Genomic DNA, 15,668 nt, shown 5'->3' on the forward strand with positions numbered 1-15,668 from the left:
TTTCAGATCTAGAGTTGGCTGGAGTAATTATGCCAGTTCCAGTTCTGGAACAGGGGCTGGGGTTTTATTCGAATCTCTTCATTGTACCAAAGAAGGAGAATTCCTTCAGACCAGTTCTGGATCTAAAAATATTGAATCGTTATGTAAGGATACCAACATTCAAAATGGTAACTATAAGGACTATCCTGCCTTTTGTTCAGCAAGGGCATTATATGTCTACAATAGATTTACAGGATGCATATCTGCATATTCCGATTCATCCAGCTCACTATCAGTTTCTGAGATTCTCTTTCCTGGACAAGCATTACCAGTTTGTGGCTCTGCCGTTTGGCCTAGCAACAGCTCCAAGAATTTTTACAAAGGTTCTCGGTGCCCTTCTGTCTGTAATCAGAGAACAGGGTATTGTGGTATTTCCTTATTTGGACGATATCTTGGTACTTGCTCAGTCTTCACATTTAGCAGAATCTCATACGAATCGACTTGTGTTGTTTCTTCAAGATCATGGTTGGAGGATCAATTCACTAAAAAGTTCATTGATTCCTCAGACAAGGGTAACCTTTTTGGGTTTCCAGATAGATTCAGTGTCCATGACTCTGTCTTTGACAGACAAGAGACGTCTAAAATTGATTTCAGCTTGTCGAAACCTTCAGTCACAATCATTCCCTTCGGTAGCCTTATGCATGGAAATTCTAGGTCTTATGACTGCTGCATCGGACGCGATCCCCTTTGCTCGTTTTCACATGCGACCTCTTCAGCTCTGTATGCTGAACCAATGGTGCAGGGATTACACAAAGATATCTCAATTAATATCTTTAAAACCGATTGTACGACACTCTCTGACGTGGTGGACAGATCACCATCGTTTAGTTCAGGGGGCTTCTTTTGTTCTTCCGACCTGGACTGTAATTTCAACAGATGCAAGTCTTACAGGTTGGGGAGCTGTGTGGGGGTCTCTGACGGCACAAGGGGTTTGGGAATCTCAGGAGGTGAGATTACCGATCAATATTTTGGAACTCCGTGCAATTTTCAGAGCTCTTCAGTCTTGGCCTCTTCTGAAGAGAGAGTCGTTCATTTGTTTTCAGACAGACAATGTCACAACTGTGGCATACATCAATCATTAAGGAGGGACTCACAGTCCTCTGGCTATGAAAGAAGTATCTCGAATTCTAGTTTGGGCGGAATCCAGCTCCTGTCTAATCTCTGCGGTTCATATCCCAGGTATAGACAATTGGGAAGCGGATTATCTCAGTCGCCAAACGTTGCATCCGGGCGAATGGTCTCTTCACCCAGAGGTATTTCTTCAGATTGTTCAAATGTGGGAACTTCCAGAAATAGATCTGATGGCTTCTCATCTAAACAAGAAACTTCCCAGGTATCTGTCCAGATCCCGGGATCCTCAGGCGGAGGCAGTGGATGCATTATCACTTCCTTGGAAGTATCATCCTGCTTATATCTTTCCGCCTCTAGTTCTTCTTCCAAGAGTAATCTCCAAGATTCTGAAGGAATGCTCGTTTGTTCTGCTGGTAGCTCCAGCATGGCCTCACAGGTTTTGGTATGCGGATCTTGTCCGGATGGCTTCTTGCCAGCCGTGGACTCTTCCGTTAAGACCAGACCTTCTGTCGCAAGGTCCTTTCTTCCATCAGGATCTCAAATCCTTAAATTTAAAGGTATGGAGATTGAACGCTTGATTCTTGGTCAAAGAGGTTTCTCTGATTCTGTGATTAATACTATGCTACAGGCTCGTAAATCTGTTTCTAGAGAAATATATTATAGAGTCTGGAAGACTTATATTATATATGGTGTCTTTCTCATCATTTTTCTTGGCATTCTTTTAGAATTCTGAGAATTTTGCAGTTTCTTCAGGATGGTTTGGATAAAGGTTTGTCTGCAAGTTCCTTGAAAGGACAAATCTCTGCTCTTTCTGTTCTTTTTCACAGAAAGATTGCTAATCTTCCTGATATTCATTGTTTTGTACAAGCCTTGGTTCGTATAAAACCTGTCATTAAGTCAATTTCTCCTCCTTGGAGTTTGAATTTGGTTCTGGGGGCTCTTCAAGCTCCTCCGTTTGAACCTATGCATTCATTGGATATTAAATTACTTTCTTGGAAAGTTTTGTTCCTTTTGGCCATCTCTTCTGCCAGAAGAGTCTCTGAATTGTCTGCTCTTTCTTGTGAGTCTCGTTTTCTGATTTTTCATCAGGATAAGGCGGTGTTACGAACTTCTTTTGAATTTTTACCTAAGGTTGTGAATTCCAACAACATTAGTAGAGAAATTGTGGTTCCTTCATTATGTCCTAATCCTAAGAATTCTAAGGAGAAATCATTGCATTCTTTGGATGTTGTTAGAGCTTTGAAATATTATGTTGAAGCTACTAAGTCTTTCCGAAAGACTTCTAGTCTATTTGTCATCTTTTCCGGTTCTAGAAAGGGCCAGAAAGCTTCTGCCATTTCTTTGGCATCTTGGTTGAAATCTTTAATTCATCATGCCTATGTTGAGTCGGGTAAAACTCCGCCTCAGAGGATTACAGCTCATTCTACTAGGTCAGTTTCTACTTCCTGGGCGTTTAGGAATGAAGCTTCGGTTGATCAGATTTGCAAAGCAGCAACTTGGTCTTCTTTGCATACTTTTACTAAATTCTACCATTTTGATGTGTTTTCTTCTTCTGAAGCTATTTTTGGTAGAAAAGTACTTCAGGCAGCTGTTTCAGTTTGAATCTTCTGCTTATATTTTTCATATTAAACTTTATTTTGGGTGTGGATTATTTTTCAGCGGAATTGGCTGTCTTTATTTTATCCCTCCCTCTCTAGTGACTCTTGCGTGGAAAGATCCACATCTTGGGTAGTCATTATCCCATACGTCACTAGCTCATGGACTCTTGCTAATATGAAAGAAATGAATTTATCAGGTAAGTTCTTACATAAATTATGTTTTAAACAACTTTCCAATTTACTTCTATTATCTAATTTGTTTCATTCTCTTGATATTCTTTGCTGAAAAGCATATCTAGATAGGCGCAGTAGCAGCTGATTGGTGGGTGCACAGAGATGCCACGTGTGATTGGTTTAAACATATGCATTGCTATTTCTTCAACAGAGGATATCTAAAAAATAAAACAAATTAGATAATAGAAGTAAATTCGAATGTCGTTTAAAATTGTATTCTCTAACTGAATTACGAAAGAAATGTTTTGGGGTTTAGTGTCCCTTTAAATGTATATCTCTGTATAAATGCAAGGATTACCACTACTAGAATGTTACTTTATTCTTAACTGTAATAACTGAAACATATCATAACTGTAATATTTGTTTGAACACCTGAATAAAAATTATATATAAAAAAAAACTTTTAAAAACTTACTTTGAAGTTCCCAGTTTAGCACTGTTAATGAGGTTAGGCTGGGACACCCAGTGAAAGGGGCTGAGAAAGCAGGAAGAGCAGACACCCCCTCCTCCCTCTTCTCTACATATGAAAAGACCCATTACACAAGCTGGAGTCTGTAGACATCAGTATACATCTATAACTTTGGGGCTTGGCTAAGCCAGATGGGCTATATAAATGGATCATCTACAAAATATTTATGCAAAGAAAAATCTAGTGTACCGATGGTGTTGATTGGCTGTTCCTTTATATTCTTTATCATTAGAGGAATGTAGGAAGAATAAGCTGAATTGTGACTGTACCCAAATGAGTTACAAGGGGCAGTGTGCTGTGATTTATTTTCTTTATTTTCTTTAAAGGGATATGAAACCCAAATATTTTCTTTTGTGATTCTGGCAAAGCGTATGATTTACTTTTATTATCAAATTTGCTTTGTTCATATGGCATTCTTTGTTGAAGAGATACCTAGGTAGGTGTCTGAAGCGCTATATGGCAGGAAATAGTGCTGCTATCTAGTGCTCTTGCAAATGGATAAGAATCTTGCAAAACCGCAGCCATATAGTTCTCAAGACATGTGCATGCTCCTTAGATTAAGTCCCTGCTTTTCAACAAACGATAACAAGAGAATAAATAAAATTTTATAATAGAAGTAAATTAGATCGTTGTTTAACCCCTTAGTGACCAGACAACTTTTACATTTGTTGACCGTGTGGGACCAGGGCTATTTTTACATTTCAGCGGTGTTTGTGTTTAGCTGTAATTTTCATCATATCTTATAATTTACTATAAAAAAATTATAAAATATTATTATTATTATTTATTTATAAAGCGCCAACAGATTCTGCAGCGCTGCCCATGGGTACAAGGATAACAGTACAATGGAGAAACAATACGATAAAAGACAAAATTTTACAGACAAAATACAGGGGGAATTGAGGGCCCTATTCCCGTGGGAACTTACAATCTAGATAAATATGATGAAAAAATGGAAAAAAAAACACTTTTTCTAACTTTGACTCCCAAAATCTGTTATACATCTACAACCACCAAAAAACACCCATGCTAAATCTAAATTTTGTTCTGAGTTTAGAAATACCCAATGTTTACATGTTCTTTGCTTTTTTTGCAAGTTATAGGGCAATAAGTACAAGTAGCACTTTGCTATTTCCAAACCATTTTTCCCCCCTCAAAATTAGCGATAGTTACATTGTAACACTGATATCTGTCAGGAATCCCTGAATATCCCTTGACATCTATATATTTTTTTTAGTTGACAACCCAAAGTATTGATCTAGGCTCATTTTGATATATTTCATGCCACCATTTCACCTCCAAATTCGATCAAATAAAAAAAAAATGTTCACTTTTTCACAAACATTAGGTTTCTCACTGAAATTACTTAGAAACAGCTTGTGCAATTATGGCACACATGGTTGTAAATGCTTTTCTGGGATCCTCTTTGTTCAGAAATAGCAGACATTTATGGCTTTGGCATTACCTTTTGGTAATTAGAAGGCCTCTAAACGCTGCTGCGCACCACACATGTATTATGCCCAGAAGTGACGGGGTTAATTAGGTATTTTGTAAAGAGCTTAAAGGGATAATTTTAGCTTTAGTGTAGAGATCAGCCTCCCATCTGACAAATTTAACCCCCTAATCCCTCCCAAACAACTCTCTTTCCTCCCCCACCCCACAATTGTCCTTGCCATCTTAAGTACTGGCAAAAAGTCTGCCAGTACTAAAATAAAATGCTTTTTTTATTTTATTTTTAAAATATATATATATTCTGCTGTGTAGGATCCCCCCTTAGCCCCCAACCTCCCTGACTCCCCCCCCCCCAAAGAGCTCTCTAACCCTCCTTCCACTAACTATTTGCCACCATTTTGGATACAGGCAGCTGTCTGAAAGGGATGCCTTTCTAGGGTGCGTTCGGGATCTATCCTCCTTAGGAGTTTTTGTCCCGGTGCCTATCGAAGAAAGAGGTTTGGGGTTTTATTCAAACCTTTTCGTGGTCCCAAAGGAGGGAACTTTCCACCCAATTCTGGACCTAAAGTGCTTAAACAAATTTCTCAGTGTGCCTTCCTTCAAGATGGAAACGATAAGGTCCATCCTTCCTTTAATTCAGGAAGGCCAGTTTATGACCACTATAGATCTGAAGGTCTTCATATTCCAATCCACATGGAACACCCTCAGTTCCTGAAGTTTGCATTCCTGGACCAGCACTTCCAGTTCATTGCCCTTCTGTTTGGCCTAGCTACTGCTCCAAGAATCTTTACGAAGGTTCTGGGGGCTCTTCTAGCTGTTGCCAGAACTCAGGGTATTGCAGTAGCCCCATACTTCGACGATATTCTGGTGCAAGCACCATCCTTTCGTCTTGCGGAAGAATTCTCGGAAGTCCCTTCTCAGTCTTCTTCGATCACATGGATGGAAGATAAACTTGGAAAAGAGTTCTTATCCCAAGTACCAGGGTGGAATTCCTGGGTACTATAATAGACTCCATATCCATGAGGATATTTCTAACAGACCAGAGACATTGCAAGCTAACTTCTTTATCTCTTGCCCTCCGGACCTCCTTGAGTCCCTCTGTGGCTCAGTGTATGGAGGTGATTGGTCTCATGGTGTCCTGCATGGACATCATTCCTTTTGCCAGGTATCGTCTCAGACCTTTACAACTGTGCATGCTGAGGCAGTGGAACGGCGATCATTCAGATCTGTCTCAACAGATTGTTTTAGACAGCCGGTCAAGAGGATTGCTCTCTTGGTGGCTTTGTCCAGATCATGCTTCTTAAGAGCATCCTGGGAGATTGTGACTACGGACCCAAGCCTATCCGGATGGGGAGCTGTTTGGGGTGCCAGGAAGGCACAGGGGTTGTGGACTCAGGAGGATCCTCCCTCCCGATCAATATTTTGGAAATACAGGCAATCTTTAAGGCCTTGAAGGCTTGGCCACTTCTGGGTTCGTACCAGTTTATCAGATTACAATCAGACAATATAACCTTGGTGGCTTACATCAACCATCAGGGGGGAACGAGAAGTTCCTTAGTGATGAAGGCGGAGGCCCACAGCTGTAAACTGTCAGTGATCCACATTCTGGGTGTGAACAAATAGGAGGCGGATTTTTTCAGCAGGCAATCCTTCCATCCAGGGGTATGGTCTCTCCATCCCGAGGTGTTTGCAGAGATATGCAGCAGGTGGGGGACGCTGGAGATAGATCTCATGGCGTCCCGTCTCAATATCAATCTACCCAGGTACGGGTCGAGGTCGAGGGATCCCCAAGCGGATCTAATAGATGCACTAGCAGTGCCCTGGATTGCTTCATCGTGGCCCGTGAAGGATGTGGTTCGCGGATCTAGTGGGGATGTCCTCATCTCCTCCATAGAAGTTACCTTGTCGCAGAGACCTGCTGATACAAGGTCCATTTGTTCATCAAAATCTAGATTCTCTGAGCCTGACTGTGTGGAGATTGAATGCTTATTCTTAGCCAAGAGAGATTTATCTGAGAGTGTCATTGATACTCTTATTCAAGCTCATAAAACAGTTACTCGGTGTATCTACCACAAGGTGTGGAAGACCTACTTATTCTGGTGTGAAGAGCGTGGTTTTTCCTGGCACAGAGTTAAGGTTGCCAGGATCTTATCTTTTCTCCAGGATGGGCTGGAGAAGGGCCTTTCTCTGAGAGGACAGATTTCGACCCTGTCGGTTTTATTGCACAAGAGACTGTCTGAGCTTCCAGACGTGCAGTCCTTTTGTTAAGGTTCTGATTAGGATCATACCTGTGTTCCTTGGAGCCTAAATCTTGTTCTTTGGGTTTTGCAACAGGTTCCGTTTGAGCCTCTGCATTCCGTTGACATTAAATTGTTATCTTGGAAGGTTCTCTTTTTATTGGCTATTGCCTCTGTGCACAGAAGTTTCTGAGATCTCTGCTTTGAAATGTGAGCCCCCTATCTAATTTTTAATGCAGATGAGGCAGTTTTATGTACTAAATTAGATTTTTTTCCTAAGGTTGTGTCGGATCGCAATATCAATCAGGAGATTGTGGTTCCTTTCTTGTGTCCTAATCCTTCTTCATCGAAGGATCGCTTACTTCACAATTTGGATGTGATTCGCGCCTTGAAGTTCTATCTTCAGGCTACTAAGGAGTTTAGACAATCTTCCTCTTTGTTTGTTGTGTATTCGGGGAAGCGTAAAGGGCAGAAGGCTACTTCGACTTCCCTATCTTTTTGGTTAAGGAGTGTCATCCGCTCATTCCATTAGAGCAGTGGCTTCCTCTTGGGCCTTTAAGAACGAGGCCTCTATGGATTAGATTTGTAAGGAGGCTACCTGGTCCTCCTTACATACTTTTTTCAAAATTTTACAAGTTTGAAGTTTTTCTTCAGCTGAAGCAGCTTTTTGTTCCCTCCCGTTATTCATTCAGTGTCCTCTGGAGCTTGGGTATAGTTTTCCCAACAGTAAGGGATGAAGCCGTGGACTCTCCCTATCTTAGTAAGGAAGACATAATTTATGCTTACCAGATAAATTCCTTTCCTTCCGTATAGGGAGAGTCTATAGCCCCTGCCCGTTTTTTCTTCTCTATGGGTGGTCCCCTATTATTTATTTTATTCTTCTGGCACCATTTATACCCTGATTTTTCTCCTACTTTTCCTTGTTCCCTTGGCAGAATGACTGGGGTAATGAGGAAGTGGGAGGGATATTTAAGCCTTTGACTGGGGTGTCTTTGCCTCCTCCTGGTGGCCAGGTGTTGTATTTCCCAATAGTAAGGAATGAAGCCATGGACTCTCCCTATCCGGAAGGAAAGGAATTTATCTGGTAAGCATAAATTCTGTTTTTTCCCATTGTGTCCCCACCTTTGCTAAACATTTCAGTACTCATGTATTATAGAAATGCTAGGTAAACAAGAAGGCTTAAGAGAAATCCCATTCCCATTGTGGGGGGGGGGGGGAGTGGAACAAAGAGGTAGTAAATATATATGTCTCATTGTTCTCTAAGTATTGGTCTGTAAGTGTACAGTGACAGATAAGAAAAAGAGGACTTTGTGTAAATATATTGAGCAATAAGATAATGAGGTGTGCTCTCCTTGCAAGCTCAGCCCATTTGATTAGGTTGTGGTTTGAATTAGGGGAAATCACTATTTCATATACATTAATAAACAAAATGAGGAAACCAGTTTTACAGTATTATGTCCATTTAATCTTTGTTTTATATATATATATATATATATATATATAAAATAAAAAACCCGATATATATCATTAAACATTTTCTTTCACACAGTTGCATCAAGGATAAAGGTAGAATTTGTATTGGTTGCGACACTCCTTTTAATGAAAGGAATATGAATCTCCAATCTTCATATAGACTTGATTACCAGTTTCCTTTTGTCTAATATAGATTGCTTAAAGGGACATAAAAGTCTGAGTTCGGATAGAGCATGCAATTTAAAGAGACTTTTCCGTTTACTTTTATTATCAAATGTACTTTTCTTCCCTTGTATCCTTTGTTCAACTGCACATCTAGGTAGGCTCAGGAGCAGCAATGCATTACTGGGAGCTAGCTGGTGTTTGGTGGCTGCACGCATTGGCTCACCATATACAGTATGATCAGCTGGCTCCCAATAGGACATCACAGCTCTGGTGATTTATTGTGTGTTTATTCCTTTTTTAGGAATACTGTTATCTTCTGTAGTTAAAAAACAATCAATTGTGTGAAAGAGAAGCATAAATGCAGTTCAAAAATACATTCTGACCTTAAAGGGACAGACAAAACCATAATGTTATTGTTTCAAAAGATAGACCACGCCTTTACTACCCATTTCCCAGCTTTGCACAACCAACATTGTTATATTAATATACTTTATAACATTTAAATGTCTTCCTGTTTCTAAGCCACTACAGACAGCCTTGTATCACTAATATCAGCACCAAGGGCTACACAATGTTGCATCTTGTATGGCTATCATGTGTCTCCTAGCTAATGGTACGCAATTTGACAAGAGATTTACCAGGGATTCCATTGACGTAAGCCAAGCACATCTTTTCAGAGCAACTAAAGGGATATTCCAGCCAATGATTTGAATCTACATGGATGCATTTTAGTTTTGAATAGCAGCATTTTTGTAATATACATTTATTAGCTAAAATGCTTCTAATAAAAGCTATAGCTGTTTCAAAAGTGTATTTAAGTATGAGCCTACGGTGCTTGTACCATCTGGTAACTTGTTAATTGCTGACTTAATAAAAGCCCCACTGGTGTTCTGAGCAGCTGCAGTATTTAAAATGCTGGTGCACTGAGAATATCTAGGTATGCTTCACATACACGTGCAGAGAAAAATGCTAACACTAAAACAGTAACAACTATTACTAGAAGCATGTTTGCCACTACATGTATATTGCAAATATGTTTCTATTCAAAGATGTAATTCATCTATGTGCACATACGTTTTGACTGGGATGTCCCTTTAATTAAATTTGCCCATGTCCTTATATAGGTTTTATAAAGCCAAGTTTAGTACCTCGCTCATTGCCAGTGGTAAATGCCCCTCTGATGGAACCACCAACACGGACTTCTCCATCCGGTAAGTCCTCCAGTATCAGTTCTGGAAGGGGGATCGGTTGTCTGAAAACCTGAAACTGCAGCTGATCGTTTTGTGTAATCGGACGCGTGAGAACTAGCACAGCTTCAAACAAGAAGACGTGAAGCCTCTAGAGAAGGAAGAGATGAAGAAGACCAATCAAATTAGTATGCAGAAGGCAAAAACAGAACTCAAAGAAGAGAGAAACTGAAAAACCCATCTAACGAAGCACAGAGGAAGTCGTCCTAATGTTAGAGACACAGAGAAATTTAACGCGAGACCATCTCTGTTAAAAGAAACATTTAGCAGCTGCAGCATTCATTTTAATATAGACAGCCTCAGACTAATGAATACTGAACATATTTTAACCCCTTAATGACAAGTGACGTACCAGGTACGTCCTGCAAAAACTTGCAGTTAGTGACAATGGACGTACCTGGTACGTCACTTGTCTAAGAGAGTGCTGGAAGCGATCGCAATCGCTTCCAGCAGCTCTCAGGGTATTGCAGTGATGCCTCGATATTGAGGCATCCTGCAATACCCTTTAGAAAGCATCCGATGCAGAGAGAGCCACTCTGTGGCCCTCTCTGCACCGGTAGCGATGGTGCCGGTTCGTTGGTGGGTGGGAGCGCAACAGGGAGGCGGGTGGGCGGCCCATCGCTACCCGGCATCCGGCTCCTGTAAGTGCAATGTGCACGCCGGGTGCCGGGAGCGTGCATGCGCGTGCGATTAGCTACCCACACTGACACCAATGAGTGGGAAGAGGGGGGAAAAAGTAAATATAAGAGGATCTGGGAGGGGGAGGGGGTTGGGGTATTGTGGGGGGCTGCTACACTACAGAAAAAATTTAAATGGTAATAAAAGATAATAAAAAAAACACTTTTTGGGGGGGCAAATTGGGTACTGGCAGACAGCTGCCAGTACCCAAGATGGCGGCAATTAGGTAGGGGAGAGGGTTAGAGAGCTGGGGGGGGGGGATCATGGAGGTTGGGGCTAAGGCAGGAGTCCATCACAGCTAAAACATTTTATTTTTTTTTATTAAAAAAAAGAAAAACTCCTTTTATTTAGTACTGGCAGACTTTCTGCCAGTACTTAAGATGGCGGGGACAATTGTGGGGTGGGGGAGGGAAGAGAACTGTTTGGGAGGGATCAGGGGGTGGGATGTGTCAGGTGGGAGGCTGATCTCTACCCTAAAGCTAAAATTAACCCTGCAAGCTCCCTACAAGCTACCTAATTTAACCCCTTAACTGCTGGGCATAATTTACGTGTGGTGCGCAGCAGCATTTAGCGGCCTTCTACTTACCAAAAAGCAACCCCAAAGCCATATAAGTCTGCTATTTCTGAACAAAGGGGATCCCAAAGAAGCATTTACAACCATTTGTGCCTTAATTGCAGAAGCTGTTTGTAAATAATTTCAGTGGGAAACCTAAAGTTTGTGACAAAATTTGTGAAAAAGTGAACTTTTTTTTTATTTGATGACATTTGGCGGTGAAATGGTGGCATGAAATATACCAAAATGGGCCTAGATCAATACTTTGGGTTGTCTTCTAAAAAAAAATATATACATGTCAAGGGATATTCAGGTATTCCTGACAGATATCAGGGTTCCAATGTAACTAGCGCTAATTTTGAAAAAAAGTTGTTTGGAAATAGCAAAGTGCTACTTGTATTTATGGCCCTATAACTTGCAAAAAAAGTAAAGAACATGTAAACATTGGGTATTTCTAAACTCAGGACAAAATTTAGAAACTATTTAGCATAGGTGTTTTTTGGTGATTGTAGATGTGTAACAGATTTTGGGGGTCAAAGTTAGAAAAAGTGTGTTTTTTTCAATTTTTTCCTCATTTTATATTTTTTTTATAGGAAATTATAAGATATGATGAAAATAATGGTATCCTTAGAAAGTCCATTTAATGGCGAGAAAAACGGTATATAATATGTGTGGGTACAGTAAATGAGTAAGAGGGAAATTACAGCTAAACACAAACACTGCAGAAATGTAAAAATAGCCATTGTCATTAAGGGTAAGAAAATTGAAAAATGGTCCAGTCATTAAGGGGTTAAAGAACTGTAAAGTCAAAATACAACTTTCATGTTTCAGATAGAGCATGCAATTTTAAACGTTTCCAAGTTACTTCTATTATCAAATTTGCTTAATTCTCTTAATATCCTTTGTTGACGAGTAGGTCCAGGAACAGTGATGCACTACAGCCACCAATCACCAGCTAGCTCCTAGTATTGCATTGCCACTCCTGAGTCTACTTAGGTTTACTATTTAACAATGGTTACCAAGAGTACAAAGCAAAATTGATAATACAATTAAATTGTAAAGTTGTTAAAAGAGAAAAAAGCTAATACAATTTTAAAGTTGATCAAAATGATATTTTCTTTCAGAATCATGAATGTTTAACTTTCATGTCCCTTTAAAAGAGATTACATTACAAAAAAGAGAGTAAGTTATTTTGATAGATATTTTCATATTTCCTTTTTCATCCATGTCACAAACATAAACGGGCCCACACTTACATGGCAAGTAAATAAATGAGTGGTATTTCCCCAGTGCCAGGGAACGCCCACTTATCCTACGGCTCTCAAGTCACCAATGGTTACATGCAACTACCCTTATTGCTTTTTTAACTTACCTGGTGAGTTGGTGACGGGTGAGCCCTAGGGGGCTCTCACTTTTGGACACAACTGCCTGGCCCAGACTGTTTGCGACATTGATTTCAAAGAAAATATATACAAATATATGTCAATGTAAACAGTGAAGTGAAATGAGTGCAATCCCATGTTCTGCTATTTATATCCTAAAGGTCACAGGAAGCGGACAGTAAGCTTTGCACCCCAGGAGAAGGCATTATATTTATTGTGTGCACAGTGCATTTTTGTGCCAAAAATATGACCACGCCTATGACATAACTTTTAAATAACAAAACAAATTATCTTCCCATTTTTTAAGACTTTGAACAGACCAAGAACATATATGAAGTGAAACACTATTTACTGGTCAGTACATAGAACATCTAATCGCCCAATAACTGACCTGTCCCTTGTTATTTTTGAGTTCTCCATGACAATGCAGGAGACGAGAACGAGACACGTATCCTTCATCCTGATCTTCATACAGATACGAGAGGCGTCTACGGTAATACTGACACTCGGCTTCACCAGTCTTACTGTTTATCACACTTACAATATCCTGGATCAAGTTCACCTAAACAAAGGAATAGTTTAACAGAGGGGGCATGGTTATTTTCTACTATGGGTAATAAGTAAACATGGAATTAAAAGCCTGTGGAATCTTGGCATTTTCAGTTCTGTGTATTAGAGACGGTTATAAATATGTCACTAGAGTGTGCAGCCAATGGCTGTGTGCAATATAACAGTGTCCTGCACTTCCATTTCTAACAGGAACTGAAAAGCTCACAATTTTAGAGTGGAATTACAGGAAAAGGGGACAAAAAAAATATTGAACGTATATATTGCAGATTTTTTTATATATATACAATTTATCATTTTATATTACAATCTCAAAAGTGTTTAATGATTGCTGCTTCTTCAATAAAAGATACAGAGAAAATAAAGCAAAATTGATAACGGAAATAAATTGGAAATGTTTAATCTTTCTGAATCTTGAAAGAACATTTTAGGTTTCATGTCCCTTTAACTGTAAATGGCTCCAATGTAGATTTTGCGCATCGTGTTTCTCAATTTAGATCGTAATGCGGTCCGGTTAGTGCACATGAAAACTTAGGATTCTTAAGGCGTGTTATTAAACTATCCTATATAATAAAAGGCCAGGTATGTTTGTCCGACACAGTCATGCGCAGTAGAGACTGCGCGAGACAAACATACCTGGCCCCGTTACACATTTTGGCCCATGTACACGGGCTTTAACACTAGTTACATATAAAAAATAAATTATTAAATAATAATAAACATACTGTAAAAATATTCTAAATAATCCATAGAATATATCTATTTATTTTACAGTATGTTTATTAATTCAATTGTGCTTGAGCGAATTAGTTTACTTTCAACTAGTAATACGCTCGCTACTTCCGACATGTGCAAACACCCGGGATAAACCCCTTATTGATCGTGCGTAATAATTAGACCTTCACTCATAATCAAAATGTTTAATTATGCAAACTTAAAGGGACACTGTACCCCAAATTTTTCTTTTGTGATTCAGATAGAGCATGACATTTTAAGCAACTTTCTATTTTATGCCTATTATCAAATGTTCTTTATTCTCTTGGTATCTTTATTTGAAATGTAAGCTTAGATGCCGGCCCATTTTTGGTGAACAACCTAGGTTGTCCTTGCTGATTGGTGGATAAATTCATCCACCAATCAAAAACTGCTGTCCAGAGGTCTGAACCAAGAAAAAAGCTTAGATGCCTTCTTTTTCATATAAAGATAGCAAGAGAAAGAAGAAACATTGATAATAGGAGTAAATTAGAAAGTTGCTTAAAATTGCATGCTCTATCTGAATCACGAAAGAAAAATTTTGGGTTCAGTGTCCCTTTAAAGATCGTTGTCATTATTTATTTTCCTGGTTTACTTTAGCTATAAAAATTGTAGGGTTTCCACCCCCCCACCTCCCCTCGAGAGGCTGGATTGCAGAATGCGGAACCCTGACCCTCCTACATGCAGCACAGTGATTGACTGATATTTGCCGTAGCATGTTTAAATCTGTCTTGGAGGCAACAGAGGAAGTAACATAAACCACTCTCAAAGGGCTTTTCAAAAGGTTTTTCCTGGGCCTGCAAAACCGTACATATTGTGGTTTACAACTGTACAGCGCTACATAACATGTATAAGAGGTGTACCGGATCCCTGGGCGGTGGACATTGTCTCCCAGGGATACAAAATAGACTTCAAATCTTTTCCTCCCAGAGGCAGGTTACCTCCTCTCTCCTTCTTCCTCCTTCCACCTCCCTGCCACTCTTAGCATAAATGTTTCCTGTAGTGTTGCGGTCCCACCTGTTCCTACCCCCCTTCAGCGATGATTCGCCCACCCGCCTCCCTCCTAACTCTCCCACGCCACCAATGATGGGCACCGCCGCTGCCTGATGCAAGACTATTTCTGCACTATCCCATGGGGCATGCAGAAATAGCGCAATCTCACTACTTTTAGCGAGATCGCGGCAGAGGTCCTTAAGGGCTTAACGACCAGCACCATCCTAGCGCTTTTCTTGCGCAGTCTCTACTGCGCAACGGCACTGGTCGTTAAGGGGTTAAGGCCAGGTATGTTTGTCTTTTGCGGTCTCTACTACACATGACAGTGTCGGACAAACATTCGTGGCCTTTTATTATATAGGATGATAATAATATAACAAAATAAAATTAATGCATATTTTGTAATGTAGTGACTACTTTTGGATGCATAAATTAAAATAAGTGATTTTATTGTCCTTTTAAGAAAGGCAGGGAAAGTGTTAACTTTCCTATCAGTGAGCAGGTGGTCAGGGACACACAGATGTAATTTCAGCTGTTCTGTAGTTTGCAGCTTAGGGCAAGGAGCGTGAATTTAATATTACCACGGCCAAACTCAGAAAAATCCTGTAACAGATCATATATATTCAATATGTATGAGTGGCGCTATCACCAGGATATATACAACATCCTTTAATATATTCAGTAAAAGCTATTTAAAAAATTTAGTTAGACAAATTTAACCCATTCTTCTTTGTTTTTTCCAACTTGAGTATATTTT

At 39.8% G+C, this 15,668-nt stretch overlaps 1 protein-coding gene across 1 annotated transcript in view; it reads right to left on the reverse strand.

The window, feature by feature from the left end:
* The window catches only part of LOC128643157 (rho guanine nucleotide exchange factor 3), a 106,351-nt gene that overhangs the window by 20,729 nt on the left and 69,954 nt on the right, over positions 1–15,668 (reverse strand). The window contains exons 10-11 of the mRNA XM_053696126.1: positions 12,990–13,160; positions 9,887–10,076 (exon numbers count right to left, since the gene is read on the reverse strand). Coding sequence (XP_053552101.1) covers positions 9,887–10,076; positions 12,990–13,160 — 361 coding nt within the window. The remainder of the gene's footprint in view (positions 1–9,886; positions 10,077–12,989; positions 13,161–15,668) is intronic.

Source organism: Bombina bombina, chromosome 12 (genome assembly GCF_027579735.1).
Source record: "Bombina bombina isolate aBomBom1 chromosome 12, aBomBom1.pri, whole genome shotgun sequence".
Taxonomy (NCBI): Eukaryota; Metazoa; Chordata; class Amphibia; order Anura; family Bombinatoridae; genus Bombina; species Bombina bombina.